Raw genomic sequence first — 16,762 nt, 5'->3', positions numbered from 1 at the left:
TGCAGGCTCTTCGGCCTTGATGTGTGCGAGGGTCCGAAGGAGACGGTGATCCTCTTTGTGATGTTGCTTGAAGGAAGTCTTGTAGGGGTTCTACCTAGCCTGTCCGAGTATTCTCCTACCGGCGGGCGTGCTGGACAAGCACCTTATCCGGCCAGTTCTTTGTGCTTCTTTGAGTTCCCCGTTAATACTGCGGGCCCCAAGTTTAAGTAGCTCTTCGCTGGGAGTCTTGCGAACAAGGCCCACAGCTGTTTTGTAAGCCATTTTAATTATGACGTCGGCTCTCTCCTCCTCATCTCTTCCAAGTTTTAGGTACGGGAGAGAGTATGTACAGTTGAACCCCTTTATAAGAGACACGTACGGGAGAGCAGTTTTTGTCTCTTATATGAGAGGTCTCTTATAAGCAGGGTACCATGTTTTTATTTTCTGATCAGCCCTTATTTCAAAGTAGGTACTTTTAGTAGGGACAGGACACCTGTGATTTTTTATTGGGAGCTGTGCGAACGAGAGTGCCCACATCACGCTCCCGGTATTGCTGCCTCAGGCAGACGCCCGCACGTGCGGTCGCACTCGTGCCCTTGGCGGTAAGTTTGAAGTGCTTTCCTATGTTGCATTCCCATTGCAGGGGCTTCTCGTCGGTATTTTATAGCTGACCGACCCACTCTGGCTTTGCTGAAGTTATAATAAATAATGACTGCGCACTTCTATCGTCCCCCTTTGCTTCCACAATGGGCGCAACTGCGATTAGCGACCGATGGCACTGCATCAAAGGTTAAAATGCCTGCTACAAGCGAGATTGTTGACCAGAATGCAAGGATAACTTGTCCTTTATAACCAATTGTCTTCTGTGTCCGATGTCTGTTACAAAAGAGGTCAAATTAATGGGAGATATAGGGCAACCAACCAAGTGGGTGAAGAGTGTCTCCTATACCCGATTGTCTCTTACATCCGTGCCTCTTATAACGGAGTTCAACTGTAATCCTGCTTATGATGAAGAAGGCGTTTGAAAAGGTCACATTCTTTCATGCCTCATTTTCTACTGGTAATTCTTTGTATTAGCCTAGCTGTTTGGTGGATCATTCATTTGAGTTTGTTGGTTGCTGGCGCATTTCCAGAACTTGTTTGTAGCCTGAGCCCTAGGATCCTAATATCCTGGACCTCTTCAATGCCCTGTATATTGTCTGTCGTCAAGGGCGCTATCTGAAGAAACAGCTATCTGTAATAAGAATCATAAAAACCGTTTCGTTCCATGTGATAAGAAACTGGTTTATTCCATTCCTTTGAAGTGCGGCAAAATGTACATTGGGAAATTGCGTGAACATAAGAACGACATAAAAATGGTGTAGGCAACTTAGCGGCTCATTGCAGGAAATGTTCCCATTGCCATCTGATGAATGTGAAGTTGTCTGTCATCAGTCAGACGAGCTCACAAGAGAGGTGATTGAGCCATTTACCATTGGTTCTTTTATCTGATAAAGAAATCAGGTTTCTTTCTGCTAGCAAGTGAAACATTATTAACGATAAGCTTCTTTGTCTATTTTTTCCCTTGGCGTATCAGGTTTATGCATAGCTCGCCTAGAAAAATAAGGGCTTCTGCACTCAACCTGTCAGTTGTAAGCCAGCACCTGTGTGTGTTTTGTTTGTATCTCCTTCTCGTCCGTGTCTGTTGTGCTGTATCAAGAAATATGGTGCATATAATTTGTCTTTATGAAAGACTATACGCTCCGTTTTTTTCAGGGGAGTATTCCTGGCCTCTCCATCGTCTGCAGCTGCTTGAATCGGCCTCATTTTCACCCTTTCGCTCCTCATACTGTATAGGCTGTGCTGTACTCCTGGGATCTTGTTTAGCGCTAGAGAAACGAAGAAAGGACAGGACCCTGAGGGATTCCTAGCTCTACAGAGTTGGATTTGAGAAGAAAAGCAAAGTTGGCTAGAAAAGGTGACTGCAGCCCAAGATTGATTTCACCAAGGCTTGCATGGCTAGAAATGTGTCCTGATATTTTCCAAGCATTGTTTCTGCTGCACAGAGAGGCCCCTGGAAATGCTCTCGGCCACCAGGAGCACAGCGAGGGAAAACCACTCACTTTTCCAGGACCACCCGGACGAGGGGCACCTTGAGGGGGAAGCGAAACTTGTGGATGTACTTCCCCCGCTCGCAGTTGGCAAAGTACTTGAGGGCCTCGCGGGTGTAACCGCTGAGGTAGTGGATAGGCAGGTGCAGGTAGGTCTTGCACAGCATGACCAAGTCCAGGACCCCCTGCAGCTTCATCAGCTCCCCAAAGGCCTCAGCCAGCTCAGGTGGATGCAGGAGGAAAGGCATCAACTGCTCCTGGCTCGCAAGCTCCAGGCCTGGAAACGGGAGGCTCTTTTCTCACCCTGTTGCGGTCCTTTGGCATGTCTCTTTGCGTAGTAAGCTCATCATCACTCTTCATCAGCAGCATCAATGAACGACTAGAAAGCACTTTTTGGTTTGCATGTCCCAAGGCAACACTGACTGAGAAATTTTCAACAAATGAGTTGTGCATCGAAACATCACGGACGGGATCAAACCCCTCCACTACGACGTCCCTCAGCCAGTGTTGCTTTGGGATGTTAAAGCTTATGCCTGCACTGAAGGATGGAACCCTCGGAACCAGCACTGAGCCATCGCAGCAGGCCAAAACATTTTTTATTTCATTGATGGTAAATGTATGAAACAAATGCGCGTGGGCACTGACTTCTTGTGAGCAAGTATAACTCCTTGAATTAGAACTGACAAATTATTAACAGTTCTTCAAAACTTTAATTTCTAAAATTCCCCTACAGAGATGATGGTCTCTGGAATAATTCTCTAGAGTTTGCAAGTCGTGAGTACCGATGGTATCACAGTGAGCTTTAGGGGCATATAACTGCCATTTACGGCCAGCATCACGTAATGCTGGCAGTAAATCGCATGGAAGAAGCTGTGGAAGCTATAGAAGAGCTATGGAACGAAAAATGAAATTCTCTTCTTACCCTCATGCACTTATCTAACTTTCTTCCACCCCCCGTTATGCTTTTCTTCTCTTGGAATCCAATTTATTACCCTAAGCGACCATCAGTTATCCTCTCTTTGCACTACATGACCTGCCCATGCCCATTTCTTCTTTTTGAATTCCACTAGAATGTCATTAACTCAAGTTATTACTCTGACCCACTCTGCACTCCTCCTATCTCTTAATGTTACACCTACCATATTTTTTTTCCATAGCCCTCTGTGTTATCCTCAACTTAAGTAGAACCCTTTTTGTTAGGGTGGAGTGCTCAGCCCAACTCTATTCAACCTTACGCTAGTAGGCTTCGCAGACTTATTATCACAATCTGCTCAAACCTCCATCAATGCAGATGATATATGTATTTGGGCATCCAGTGTGACTCGGCCCCAAATATGTGTGAGGCTACAAAAGGCTTCAATGATGTTGACGTTGTACCTTTGTCTGCAAGGCCTAGATTTTGATCGAGAAGTGTTCCCTTGTGGCATTCACTCGCAAAACAATGTCGCGTTACCCCGTATGCATGAATGGCAAATCCATTCCCTACGAGAGAAACCAGCAATAGACCTCTCCCTGTTTGCAAACAATGTGACGTCAGGGAGGGACGTGACCACCCGGCTTGGTGGGCAAAAGCGCTCCTTTCAGCCGGGTCTCCCTGCTGCAAGGAGCGGCGGGAAGCTGCCCGCTGCTGTGCAATTTTTGCTTCAAATCTTGCGATAGCCACATTCGCATCTGGCACAATATTCAGCACTCCTTACTACACGCACCTATTAGCAATTTTTGCCTGAATAAAGATGACAGCCTCGACAAGCATGCGTGCAATTATTTTTGTTCAATGAACTGGTACGCCGCTCGCGGACGACCTGAAGTCCTACCAAACGCTTGAAACTCATAGGATGTAAGCATGCTAGAAAACGGGTCAACGCAGGCATATTACAAGCATCAATTTCTATTCTTTTTTTTTTTTTTAATCTTCACAAAATCCACTGTGAGCCCCACGAAGCGTAGGCAGTTATAAGCGAAAACAGCAGTGCACGCGCGGGATTCGTGCTTGGCTGAATGATTTCCATCCCAAGTATAGACATTTTTAGTTTTTGTTATGTTTGGCCAGACAAAGAAAAAAAAATTATTTCCCCTAGTCGTGTAGTACTGTCACCAAAACTGTGTTACAAGGAAGCTAGCAATAACACGAGAATGAGTCCCGTGGTATGGAAAGTAACAAAGCGCGATTTGTACCACAAAATACTATTCATGCAAGGCGCACAAATATTCATAAGGGCACTTCAATGATTTCAGTAAAAACACTTTTCGCTTGGGACACGATAGCTTTTCAACGAGCTATATAACGATTCCGTCAAGGGATGCTGTTGTACTACTGCTAACATGCTGCTGGCATGACCTTGGGAGCCATTTGGTGAGAAAGCTAGCTCCTTGAACATGGCCTACTGAAATGGAATAAATTCAGTGCCGAGCAAGAATCTTTAAAAGAGCTGCAATTGATCGCATGCCGCCCGAGCCTTTTAGAGTGTGATTGGCCAGCATTCAGCACGATTTGTTCGGAAGGGCAATAAAGCAAACTAATAAGTGCTTGTTCTTTTTCCCAGAATTATGCGAACGCACTTGTATGCCAGAAAAATGTGGTTACGGTCGAGAACAATGTCGAGGCCTGCCGGCGCACAACGTTTATCGCTTGGCTCTTTGCACAGCTGAAAAACACATTTAGACCACGTATAGAACAGAAGAAACATGTAGTTGGTCATCTACGATCGAATATCGCATCACACCACGCGCGATCTTGACGGTGTTGCGAAAAACACAAAGTTGTCACCAGACGAGACAAAATCCTCCACACCATACCACGAGCAGCGGAATGTTTTGCCCACCAAGGGGCGGTCGCCCCCTTCGCCCCTCCTCTGAAATGTCATTCGTGACGTAGGCCGGGAGAGGTCTATTCCTTGGAGTTGTCACTGACATTTTTCGTCGAGTCCTCATCTCAAAGAAATGAGAAGCAAACTTGTAGCGACTGTCCAAATTCTCTCCTTTCTCAGGGGGAATGTCCTGGGGCACACCAGTGCACTCGATGCTCTAATTGTACCGGTCACTGTTTCTAAGCTACATGCGATACAGCTTCCCCGTAATTAATAACATTAGAAAAACTAACCTCAGGACCCTTTAAAGTCTGCAAGCTCAAGCTCTTCGTATATGCCTTGGACTTCCCAAATGTGTCTCAACAGCAGTGACTGTTCTTGTCGCCCGGTATCATCCTGCTACTACACATATTGCTGTTGACACAATGAGAACGCATATTCGGCACCTAACCAGGGTCCCTAGCAGCCCTTCCAATAATTAGGCCAAGCACTGCCTTCACCAAAGTTATAGAAGCCCAACACACCTATATTCCTTCACAGTTCACCCCCGCTGTAAGATCATACTCTCCCATATGGAGTCTACATGAACCAAGGATACAAATTAATATTCCTGTAATTACGAAGAGAGCCGTAATGTCCTCCCCTGCTTTTAAACAAATGACATTGGATTATCTGCACTTTAACATTCACAGTATGTAAACTTTTGGAAAATATAATACATAATCATATCGTAGATTTTTTGGGTAAATATAATATACAGTCGTACCTTGTTAATATGGACACTTTGGTTTCCGACCAAAACTGTCCATAAAGCGAGTTATCCATAATAACGAAACATGAATAAAAACAAAAAGGATTTTATTGAGAAAAAAGGATTGTAATTAATGACTGCTTTTGTACATAACGGTGTGCACTGGACTCAAAATAACACAGAACACCGGCAATTTTGAGTGCATTATCCTTGTCATTGTTGTCTTCGAAAAATTGTAGTGCAGTCTGAAGCGACTCGCGTACCATGACACCCGTGATGGTGGGCTTTGTGTTGGTTGAACTTTCGAGCATGAACTCCTCACTGGCCGAAGAATCAGCGTCCGATTCTCTACTCACCGCCACTTTTAAAATGGCCTCATCACTGAGCAAAGTAGCCGCTAAGTAGCTGCTTGAGATTCTCCTTAGCCGAGGAAACAGCTGAGCGGTCTATACTAGTCCCTCACGGCTTGGATTAACTGAAGTGGCTTTTGCCGCTTGTATTCACAGATTTCTTCGCGCCTACGTTCAGCTCTGTTCTTTTGCGTTTAACTCCCACCACGCCAAAAGCCAGACTCAAGTTGAGGGTTGCAGGCTCCTGATGCTCTGCACTTTTTTGCCTAGTTAACCTTTCTGCCTTTCCATTCTTCTGATTCTTTTTTTTTTTTTTCCTTGTGTTGTTTCCATAAGGAAGAAAGGAAATCAAGTTGGCAAGCTGCTATGCAGAGGGCTATCGAACATCCCATCTTCTTGGCGCTGTTTCTATTTGTTTCTGCAAAAAACACTGCAGGCTGAAGTACAGTTTAGAATGGCGGCTAGCAGACTATGAAGAGCTCAGACCTTGTCAAGGCCGCATCGTTGACTCAAAGCGAAGGCGACATGCGGACCGCCGGGGGGTGCAAAATGTGGCAGTTCGGCGGCACAACAGGGATGAAAATCAGGAGTATGAGAGGGAAGCGCATCCAGGGCGGGACACCCGGTCCCGCTTACGCGTTGGTACGTCGTCTTTCTTTTGTCGCTCTACTTTGTGAGTGTGTCTTAACTCTCACCGAAAAGCTTTAACGGCTTCATGGAACACATATTGTGCTTTGGGAAAGAAAAACTTCAGTTCCCACCGCCACTTTAGGTGTTTGTCTTTCTTCCTCTCATTTCTTTCTTACGCTTTTACCGGTCTCTCTGTTCACGTTCAGCAGAATTTATTGCAACCACATGTTGCTGTTTTCCCGACTGAGGCGGCACTTCCGCTGCACCCAGAAATCTCCTGGTTCCCCCCTTTCAGGGTCTTTCTTACGCTGACCCTCAGTTCGCTGTGTACATTCCTCTCCGCTCTTGCCCTCCCCCTCCCCCCCCCCTCCCCCCCACGAACGGCGACACGCCCGCTTTGGTTCTTTCCAACCCCACTGGACTCGTTCAGGCATCCGGCCGTATCAGCTGTTGCGTAGGTTCGCAGGCGGCGCGCCCTTCTTTAACTTGCGTTTGGACTCCTCTGCTTTTTTTCAGACAATGTCCATAATAACGGGACAAAAATACATGGGCCCAAGTGGGCCGCGTGCATTCTTCCCCTGTCCATTGTCCAGACAGCGAGCTTCCATATTAACGAGGCATAAATGCATTGAAAAGGTTTCGTCCCCAGAGAAACTGTCCATAATTTGGGTCGTCCATATTAACGGGGGTCATATTAACGGGGCACGACTGTAATATTACCAGAGCATAAACACGGCTTCAAAAAAGGATTCTCTACGACTACACAATTAGTTCTAACAGTGCACAATTTCGTGGAAGCAATTAACAAGAGAAGCAAATAGATGCAATTTTTATGGACTTTTCAAAAGCCTTCGATAAGGTCTCGCACAAAAAACTCCTTCACAAATTGGGCAAGATACTGACTGAAAACTTCGCAGCTGATGAACTGGCTTACAGCATACGTTGAGCAAAGAGAACAATTTGTTGTTTTTAATGACCATTACTCTGAAAGACTTTCAATAGACTCTGACGTTCCCCAGGGCTCGGTTCTTGGACCGCTTCTGCTCCTTTTATTTATTAATGATCTTACGCAAGGGGTTCCGGCTAAGGTTAAGCTTTATGCTGATGACTTTGTATTGTACTCTGAAATAGACAACACAACTGACCAGAATATTTTAAGCGATGCTTTTTAAAAAATTGCAGAATGGTGTGAATCGTGGCAGATGGAGATTAATTTTGACAAAACTGTTTTCATGTCCACTGCACACAAAAAGCATAAACTAAAGTTTCCTTACGTGGCTAATACTATATTTCTTTCTGAAGTAACACAGTACAAGTATGTCGGACTCCAGATCACTAATAACCTCAACTGGACTAAGCATCTTGAATATGTACTAGTAGCTATTGCTAATTGCAAGTTGTTCTTCCTGAGGAGAGCTTTGAAACTTTCTACTCCTGCTGTCCACTTACTCGCATATAAAACCATAATTCTGCCAATACTAGACTATGCATGTGTCATTTGGGACCCTTTCACTAAAACTAGCATTAACAAGATAGAAATGGTGCAAAGAAGAGCAGCTTGCTTCATTTATAATAGTTTTGGACTTACTTCAGTAACAGAGCTCTTAACAAAAGCAAACTTGCCACCATTAACGCAGAGAAACCGGGTGTCATGCCTTAAATTTCTTTTTCAGCTTATTAACGGACACTATAACATAGATCTCAAGGAAATACTAGTTTTTTCTTCGGTTTAAGCATTCTTTCTTCCACAAACTGTCGAAGAATGGAATTACCTCACTGATGATCAAGTGTTGAAATCATCTCTGTCGGCGTTTGTTTCAAGCATTGTTTAAAAAAAAAAATTACAGACCACCAACTTCGAGCCCCTTTGATCTGCTTTGTATTAATTTGTATTCTTTTTTTTTTTTATCTGTGTTACTATTGCACTCTTCACATACTGTGTCCCACCCTGCTAAAATCCCCTAAGGGGATTGCAGTATTGATAAATAAATCAATACATAAATAAACATCGAAATTGCATACATGTCTACACTGATGGCTCAGTTAAACACTCTAATCAGTTCCGCGGGGTCTGTGGTCATACCGGCCAAGACATTCCAGATAAAGGTTAAAACATCGTACCAGACTTCTTCAACTGGTGCTGAACTAGCTGCCCTATGCGCGGCAGTTGAATTCATTTACAAAGAATGTCCACATCACTGAACACTGTTTACAGATTCTAAAGCAGCCCTTCAAGGCCTGCAAGCAGCACTATGCCGTGGCTCACATGAACAACTCGTTGGAAATATCCGCCAGCTGTACCACAACGCAGTATTGAAAGGTCACAATATTTTTTTTTTCAGTGGCTGCCAGGACACTACGGCATCAAGGGAAGCCACCAGGTGGACGAGGCTGCCCGTTCTGCCCACAGCGATGACGTTCCAGTTAAAATCCCCACATCGAGGGTTGATGCCGCATGTGCCCCATGCCGTTTGGCTCTGGAGATCACAATTTCAGTGTGGAACACGGGGGAGTTCAGCAAATTGCTCGTCGAGCAACGTCGCTGTGCCGTTTATGGCTCGATGTTGCGTTCACCAACAAGTATGCTTTCAGGATTGGAACGGCCAACAGCCCTGCCTGTGAAAATTGTGGCTGTGAAGAGACAATCGAACATCTCTCATGTGAATGCCCTGCATTTGTGAGTGAAAAACATAAGCTGCGTTGTGCGCTGGACAGTCTCGATCTTCGCCCTTTAACGGCGGATAAAATCCTTGGTCCATGGCCACGGCAGTCGACCGCCTTTAAGGCATACAGGGCACTATTTAGTTTCCTAACAGCCACAGGCTTGTGACAAACTCTGACTGCTCTCCACGTCCCTTTTCTCTTCCCCTCTTTAATCCCCTTATCCCTTTTCCCCAGTGTAGGGTAGCCAACCGGAGGCCTTTCTGGTTAACATCCCTGCCTAATCTTCATCCCTACCTATCTCTTTTTTCGTTAGCCTGCACGTTTCAGCCCCATATGTGAGCATAGGTAAGATGCAGCTGTTGTATACTTTCCTCTTGAGTGATACCAGTAAGCTGCTAGTCATAGTATGCAAGTACTTGCCAAATGCGCTCCATCCCAATTTATTCTCCTAGTTATTGCCCTTTCATGATGTGAGTCTGCAGTTACACCTGTCCCAAGTAGACATATTCGTCTACCACTTCCAGTGCTTTGCTACCTATTGTAAACTGCTGTTTTGTTCCCGATGCTGCTGAACATTACCTAGTCTTCTGCATATTGATATTTAAGCCTACCTTTCTGCTATTCCTGTCTAGGTCACCATTCATTCTTTGCAGTTCATCCCCCGAATTACTTAGCAAGGCAAAGTCATCAGCGAATCGTAGATTACTGAGGTATTCTCTATCAACCCTTATCCCTAACTGTTCCCATTCCAAGCCTCTGAATACTTCCTCCCAGCAAGCTGTGAATAGTACTGGGGAGATCTTGTCCCCTTGCCTAACACCTTTCTTTATGGGAATTTTGTTACTTTCCTTATGCACAACTATGGGTGCTGTGCAGCCACTATATATATCTTCCAGCACTTTCACGTACAGCTCGTCTACCCCCCGATTTCGCAATGCCAGCATCACCGCCGAGGTTTCTACTGAGTCAAATGCTTTTTCGTAATCAATTAATGCTATGTATAAAGGCTGGTTATATTCCGAACATTTTTCTATCACCTGGTTGATGGTATGGATATGATCTATAGTAGAGTATCCTTCCCGAAAACCTGCTTGATCTCTTGTTTGACTGAAGTCTGAGTTTGTCCTGATTATATTAGCAATTGCCTTAGTAAACACCTTATATGTAACAGACAGTAAGCTGATTGGTCGGTAATTTTTCAGATCCTTGGTGTCCCTTTTTAATGAACTGATAATGTTAGCATTCTTCCATGATTCCAGTACCGTCGATGATACCAGACATTGTGTATACAGGGTAGCCAGTTTTCCTAGCATGATATCCCCCTCATGCTTCAACGAATCTGTAGTTACCTGATCTTTCCCAGCTGCTTTACGCCTTTTAACAGTTTCTAAGGCTTTCTTAACCTCATCCTTCATCCCTGGCAGAACGTTTGATTGCTTTTCACTACTGCCAATCTCATTACTGTCCTGTCTACTTTAGCTACTGTAGAGATCAGTATAGAACTCCTTAGCTACTTTGACTATATTGTCCATATTCGTGATGACTTTGGCTGCCTTGTTCCCTAGCGCATACATCTAATTTTTGCCCATCCCCAATTCCTTCTTCATCGACTTAAGGCTTCCCCATTCTTTAGAGGATGCTCAATTTTCCATGTTATTCCCCATGTTATACTTCCTTATGTTGGCCACCATGCGCCTATTGATTAGCTTTGATACCTCTGCCACTTCTATCCCGTCTGTTGTATTGGAGGCTTTCATACAGTGGTGATTCTTAATCAAATCTTCCATCTCCTTAGACAGTTTAGTGGTATCTTCTCTAACAATTCTACCGTTTACTTCTACCGCGCTCTCAGGAATGATATCTCTGAAATTACTGTTCATTGCTTCTAGGCTGAGGTCGGCTTCCTCGGTTAGCCTTGAGTATCTGTTCTGTAGCGAGATCCTGAATTCTTCTACCCTCCCCCTCACTGCTAATTTGTTGATGGACTTGTTTCTTACTGGATGGAAAAACAGCACAAAAGACAAGCACCAGAGCAAAGAAACACAAGAAACAATATGTATCGCTCGCTCTAGTCTAATTCGAGATCTTAACATCCTGTCGTCATTGCCTTTCCGATTACATCTATCTCCTGCATAACGCCCGGGTTAAAACACACTACGAAATAAATTTCATTTTTAGTGTCCCAGTTAGGGGCGAGCCTGGCAATGTCGTGAGGGGGCATTTCTGAGGGCCTACAAAGCAACAAAGCACATGCAGCAAACTGGCGGCAAAGGAGGCAGGATTATTGGAAAAGCTCCAATTCGTTGCGAGGCTCATCCACAAAGAAGAGAAGCACTGAAAGCTTTCCTTTGCCAAACAGCAGTCGTCAATGTTTTCCACCACGGCAGGTGAAGTGGTAGAGCATGATATACCTTTATTTTAACATCATCAAGGATGCATCCAAAAAAAACCTTGCACTGGCTTGACAAAGGGATGCGTCCCTATATACAGGAAAAGTGGCGGAAAGAAGAGAAACATAACAATAACAAAATAATTATAAACAGCTAAGCATTATCAGAAAAAAAAATCCCTTTGCAAGAAAAATAAATATGTGATAACTGTGAAAACACTCAAGCTAGAGACGCAATAAATACAGAACAATTTGAAGAAAGTGTAAAGCAATTAAAAAACAGAAAATACTACTTCAAATCTCATTATGTGAGTTAAGATAGCTAGGGATTATTAACTGGAGAATTTGACGGCCGTAATTTGTACCAAGAGATTTGTACCACACGTCAAAAACCATTCACGTTTTTGACGTGTGGAGTAATGAATGATTTTGAGGTGTAATTTATTAGACCATTGCAAAACGTGTTATGATTTTTGTGGCATCTTTCATAACGTTTCGATAACAAAAATTTATAGAGTTCATTTACTGGCATAACGTTTAATGATTCAAAGAGAGGTTGGGTATGAGTTTTAAATGGAGCGTTTGCAATTATACAAACAGTCTTCTTCTGTATTTTATGTAATCTATCTGTGTTTGACCATGTGGTTGTGCCCCACACCAAATGGCAATAGCAGATGTTTGATAGAAATAATGCATTATAAATTATAAGCTTGACACTTAGAGGTAATGAAAAACTAAGTTTGCATAAGATGCCTGTACCTTTCGCCAGCTTTTTGGCAGCGCTGTCGATGTGCAGGTCACAGGACAAGTTGCAATGGAGGAGGCCTCCTAGACACTTCACTGAGGATGCTATTTCAATGCGTTGGGAGCCAAGTGTAAGTGTGGGCAATATAGGGAGTGATTTGTTTTTTGGTATGAAAAATATGGCTTTAGTCTTCGCTGCATTGATCTTTAATGAGGATTCTGAGCTCCATGCAACTAATCTGTGTAAGGTTTCATTAGCTTTGAATGTCAATTTGCTTAGCGTATTAGCCGTAAAGAATATAGCACTGAGCCCCCTTACATTTAATACACATCACAAAAAAGCTGCCGGGCCACCGAAGACATCTGTATTCGAGTTCCCACCTCTATTTCATTGTGCTTGGTTTAACTGATCCCCAAAATGACTCAGGAGATGTCCGACTAACCGACGAAGATGTTGGCCAGGTCCCGTTGCAGCTTGAGAAGTCCAATCTCGGCTAGCATGCGCAGTGGTCCCAGCCCCTCCATGGCCAAGTCTGACCGGAAGTGTGGGCCCATGTTTCGCAGTATTCCTCCGATCATTGTGACATTCTTTGGGAGTACCTGCACACCAACCACACACGTGAGCTAGAAAAAAATCCATTTACCAAGGAGCGAAACCCTCACCATCGGTTTGATCTCTCCAGCTTGCACTGCACGGAACACCATGTTTAAGCCTTCCTTGAGCTCCTGGTAGTTTGCACAGCCTGCAGTATCAAGTGCAGTTAACAAGCATCCACAGCTGGTCTCTGTTGGCACATCTCGCAACGTAGAAAGTCTTCAAACAATGCCCTTTTTAAGCTCTGCCTCTGGCAGATTCACTCAACTGCTGCTGTCCCCGGTAATTCAATAAAACATGGTGCTGGGCTAGTTGGTGGATCATACTCGATGCAACAAATCCATACAAGTCATCTTTGTGAGTATTCAAGTAAAGCTTTAAGTGGGGCCGGTAATTGACACAATATTTAAAAAGTGCTCCTGGCAAGCCATTTGGGTGATAGATCCCTGCACACAAGCCTACCCACTGACAACTGGTGGGATGGGGCATGGTCACTACTAGTTTTCTTCATCCTTTCTTGCTCGCTTGCGTGTGGAGCACCATTTTCAATCACCCATATTCTCAGCGCTAATGAAGCTGGCTTAAATATTTTTGTGTTGCAGAGAAGATTGACAGGTTACCTCTTGCGCAAGTGTGTTTTAAAATCTTAGTAAATGGCTTTTCATGAGCCCTATAAGATACAGTACACTCTCATTAGGACAAACTCAGTTAAGAAGAATTCCCAGATAAGATGAACGGGAGGCCTATAGTTAGTTTTGCATATGACTCAAGGCAAAAAAAAAAATCTGCTCAAGATTAATTGTTTCATGTGTCAATTAGTTACGATTACCTTTCGCAGTGACGAGAAATCACAACACTTGGCGAATGTATGGCACTGTCAAAAAAAAAGATAACATGCTACTACTGTGTCCACCTGCACAAGATGGCCTGTGGTAATCATTGCATAAACTTTGCAGACACTTAGTTTTAATTTATTTTCTTGTTTACCACACTAGGCCTCCCTTCAACCAAGTTCAACAAGCATGCCTTAATAACCTCTGCCTAAGGGCTAAGATTTGATTCCCCATCTAACTACCCCAATTTACAATCCTCCATGTTATAATGACACTTGAATCATGCCAAGACAATTTATCTCATGCTTTATTTTGTTTTCTGTATGCCATCACAACCCTCTCAACCAATCCAGATTTCCTAAACACAACAGCACCAATATAACCAAGAGGCCCTATCGGTCACTTTAAAAGTGGCCGAGTGGGCAGCTTCCTTTAGGCACATCCTGTTTTGGTGCAGATTATTCAGATGCTTCCGAGGAGACTATGCAGCAAAAATTACCATCCTCTCTGTTGAGAGATCCTACTTCCACATGGTGACTAACCTATATATATTAATGTACAACCGCCGGTGCATTGCTTTAGCTAACTGCAACGATTCAGCAGCTTGTTCCTGGAGCTGGAGTAAAGACAAACAATGCATGAATGGTTACTATATAGCATTTCTTTAATATCTCACACAACTTAAATATCCTTAAGCTCTCATATTCGTATGTTGAAACGAAAATATCCAGAGATGAAAAAATTTAGTTAGTCCTAAGCAAATACCATGTGGCAGTCCATGAGACATTCCAGACAAAAAAACATGCAACTGAAATGAAATGTATCCATTGTTCTTTAATCATAGCCGGTTTTTTCACAAAGGGAGGCCATGGACTCAAGACGAAGTATAAATCACACCTGTACAGTGCAATCTGAATGATATGACTACAGGTGATATGCATTTCTGGATGACAGGGATTTCTCACCAGAGTGCACTGAGCAGGATTTTGAACAATCTTCAAATGATACGAATATGTGACCTGGAGCATGCATTGCCTATCACTGATACAGTGATCATTAGTTGCCATACAGTACGAGGGTTTCAGCTGTACATTGATGTCATAAAGAGGACAAGTTGGTTTTCCATCATTTTTTGCAGCGCGTAGCAGGACAAAGACAAAGCATGGTCATCAGCGCCTGTGTGTCCTACTTGTTCCTCCGTGCTTTGTCCTGCTACGTGCTGCAAAAAACGACCAATGCCATGCACTATTTTTCTCTTTCAGTCTGGTGTAGCCTATTGCACACACACGAGGGAAGGTCATTTCTCTGGCTGGGTTCTCAAGACCAATGCCTTTTATTTGCTTGACCCACCCCTGAATTACCTTGGGCTGGGGGCTCCATGGAAGTGGGTTTAAACTGAGCAAATACTCTGACCAAACATGAAACACCCATCAAGATGAAAGTGCACAATTTATATTTTTGCAATGCCTCTTGAGTGGTTTTATTGACTGGTGCTTTATAAAGAATCTTGCATGCAAGCTAGACATTAGTGAGATTAATGATTCATATGTTGGACTGGATGTGGATCAAAGTTCTTAGATATAATTAGCTGCAAAACTTACCATAGGGTCCAATTCAACAAAAAATTGGTCTAAATTTGGGTGCTTACAGATAATGACGGCACCCACGGTTATTAACCCTTTGAGGGTCAAATTTTTTTTTTTTTTTAACTTTCCCAGATGGTCAAATTACTTTATTGTGGATTTTGAAAGTTCAATATGAGTAAAGTCAAGGAAAAGCTGTAGAAAAATATTAAGAACCGTATTTTGGAGTCAATGTTGCTTGACACTGTAAACTCGGGAACCTCAGGAAACTCAGTAAACAAGGAGATCAGGAAATACCTCATGAGCTTCGATGATGCACAAGCTAACAGCAGCCTCAATAAAGATGGAAATCAGTTTCTGTGGCCCCAGCATGGGCCATAAGTTAAAAATCAAGTTTCACCGCCACCGTTGCGATCTGGGGGGGCGTTGAGCCGAGACCATGCAAGGGCCTTGCTGCCGCAGACCAGGAGACAAGCTGCAGCTGGGAATCAGTTCTCTTTATCTCCGGCACGGAAGCGCCCATAAAGCTAGAAATCAAGTTTTGCCCCATTACGATCACATGGCGAAACGGAAACTGCGAAAAGGCGACGTTGGCGCAGACCGGGCGACACGCTGCAATTAGGAATCACTTCTGTTTTATCTTCGCAAGAAGGCAGCGCAATAAATTTCCAGTGCTTTTTGTGAGTCCCAGGAGGTGGCTGCTGTCGCCCGGTCCCCCAGTGAGCATGTATCAACATTATGGCGTGAAATTTCAAACAGAGGATTGAAACCATACCAGTACGGCAAAAACCTTGTGGGGCGGAAAACCGCCGCTGTACATTTACGGCAAAAACCTTCAAAGGGTTAAAGTAAACTATGTTCAAGTTGAAAACTTTGATGATGACTGGCAGATAGCTTTTATTGGCCACTTCTAGATAACGTCACATGAGTGAGCATGACGAAGAATGCCATTCACCAAGCAATTCTTTTTTTGCTCTACAGGTTAGTAGAGTTAGAGCAGGAGATGAAATTATGTTGGTCATTGCGCCGTGCCCACAAATGTGCTTGCTTATTGCATACGAGTGCTATCTTGAATGTAAAGCCTTACTCTATACTGGTGTGGAACTTAACCCTAGTGCCGGGAAATGTTTTCAACTCTCTTGCAAGGAGATATATTAGCGTCAGAGTCAGTCTACAGAATCTGCAATAAACAGTTTTCACGAGAGGCTAAGTGATTTAGAAGTAAAGGCGGGAGTTCATGGGAGAGTCAGTAAAGTTCAGAACAAATTACAGTTGCTTTGTGCCAAACTCGATCAACTAGAAGACTGTAGCTGCAGTTCTAACTATATCGTTTTTAGTGTTCCTCAA

At 43.7% G+C, this 16,762-nt stretch overlaps 1 protein-coding gene across 3 annotated transcripts in view; it reads right to left on the bottom strand.

The window, feature by feature from the left end:
- Zwilch (zwilch kinetochore protein) overlaps window positions 1-16,762 on the bottom strand; it is a 183,245-nt gene that overhangs the window by 85,176 nt on the left and 81,307 nt on the right. For all 3 annotated transcript variants that reach the window (XM_084607722.1, XM_084607723.1, XM_084607724.1), the window contains 3 exons: window positions 13,068-13,147; window positions 12,848-13,004; window positions 2,082-2,346 (listed from right to left, as the gene is read on the bottom strand). In XM_084607722.1, the coding sequence (XP_084463848.1) occupies window positions 2,082-2,346; window positions 12,848-13,004; window positions 13,068-13,147 (502 nt within the window). The remainder of the gene's footprint in view (window positions 1-2,081; window positions 2,347-12,847; window positions 13,005-13,067; window positions 13,148-16,762) is intronic.

This window comes from Amblyomma maculatum, chromosome 6 (genome assembly GCF_055883805.1).
Source record: "Amblyomma maculatum isolate TAMU_Amacu chromosome 6, ASM5588380v1, whole genome shotgun sequence".
Lineage (NCBI taxonomy): Eukaryota > Metazoa > Arthropoda > Arachnida > Ixodida > Ixodidae > Amblyomma > Amblyomma maculatum.
This window is presented reverse-complemented; position numbering and strand designations above follow the sequence as displayed.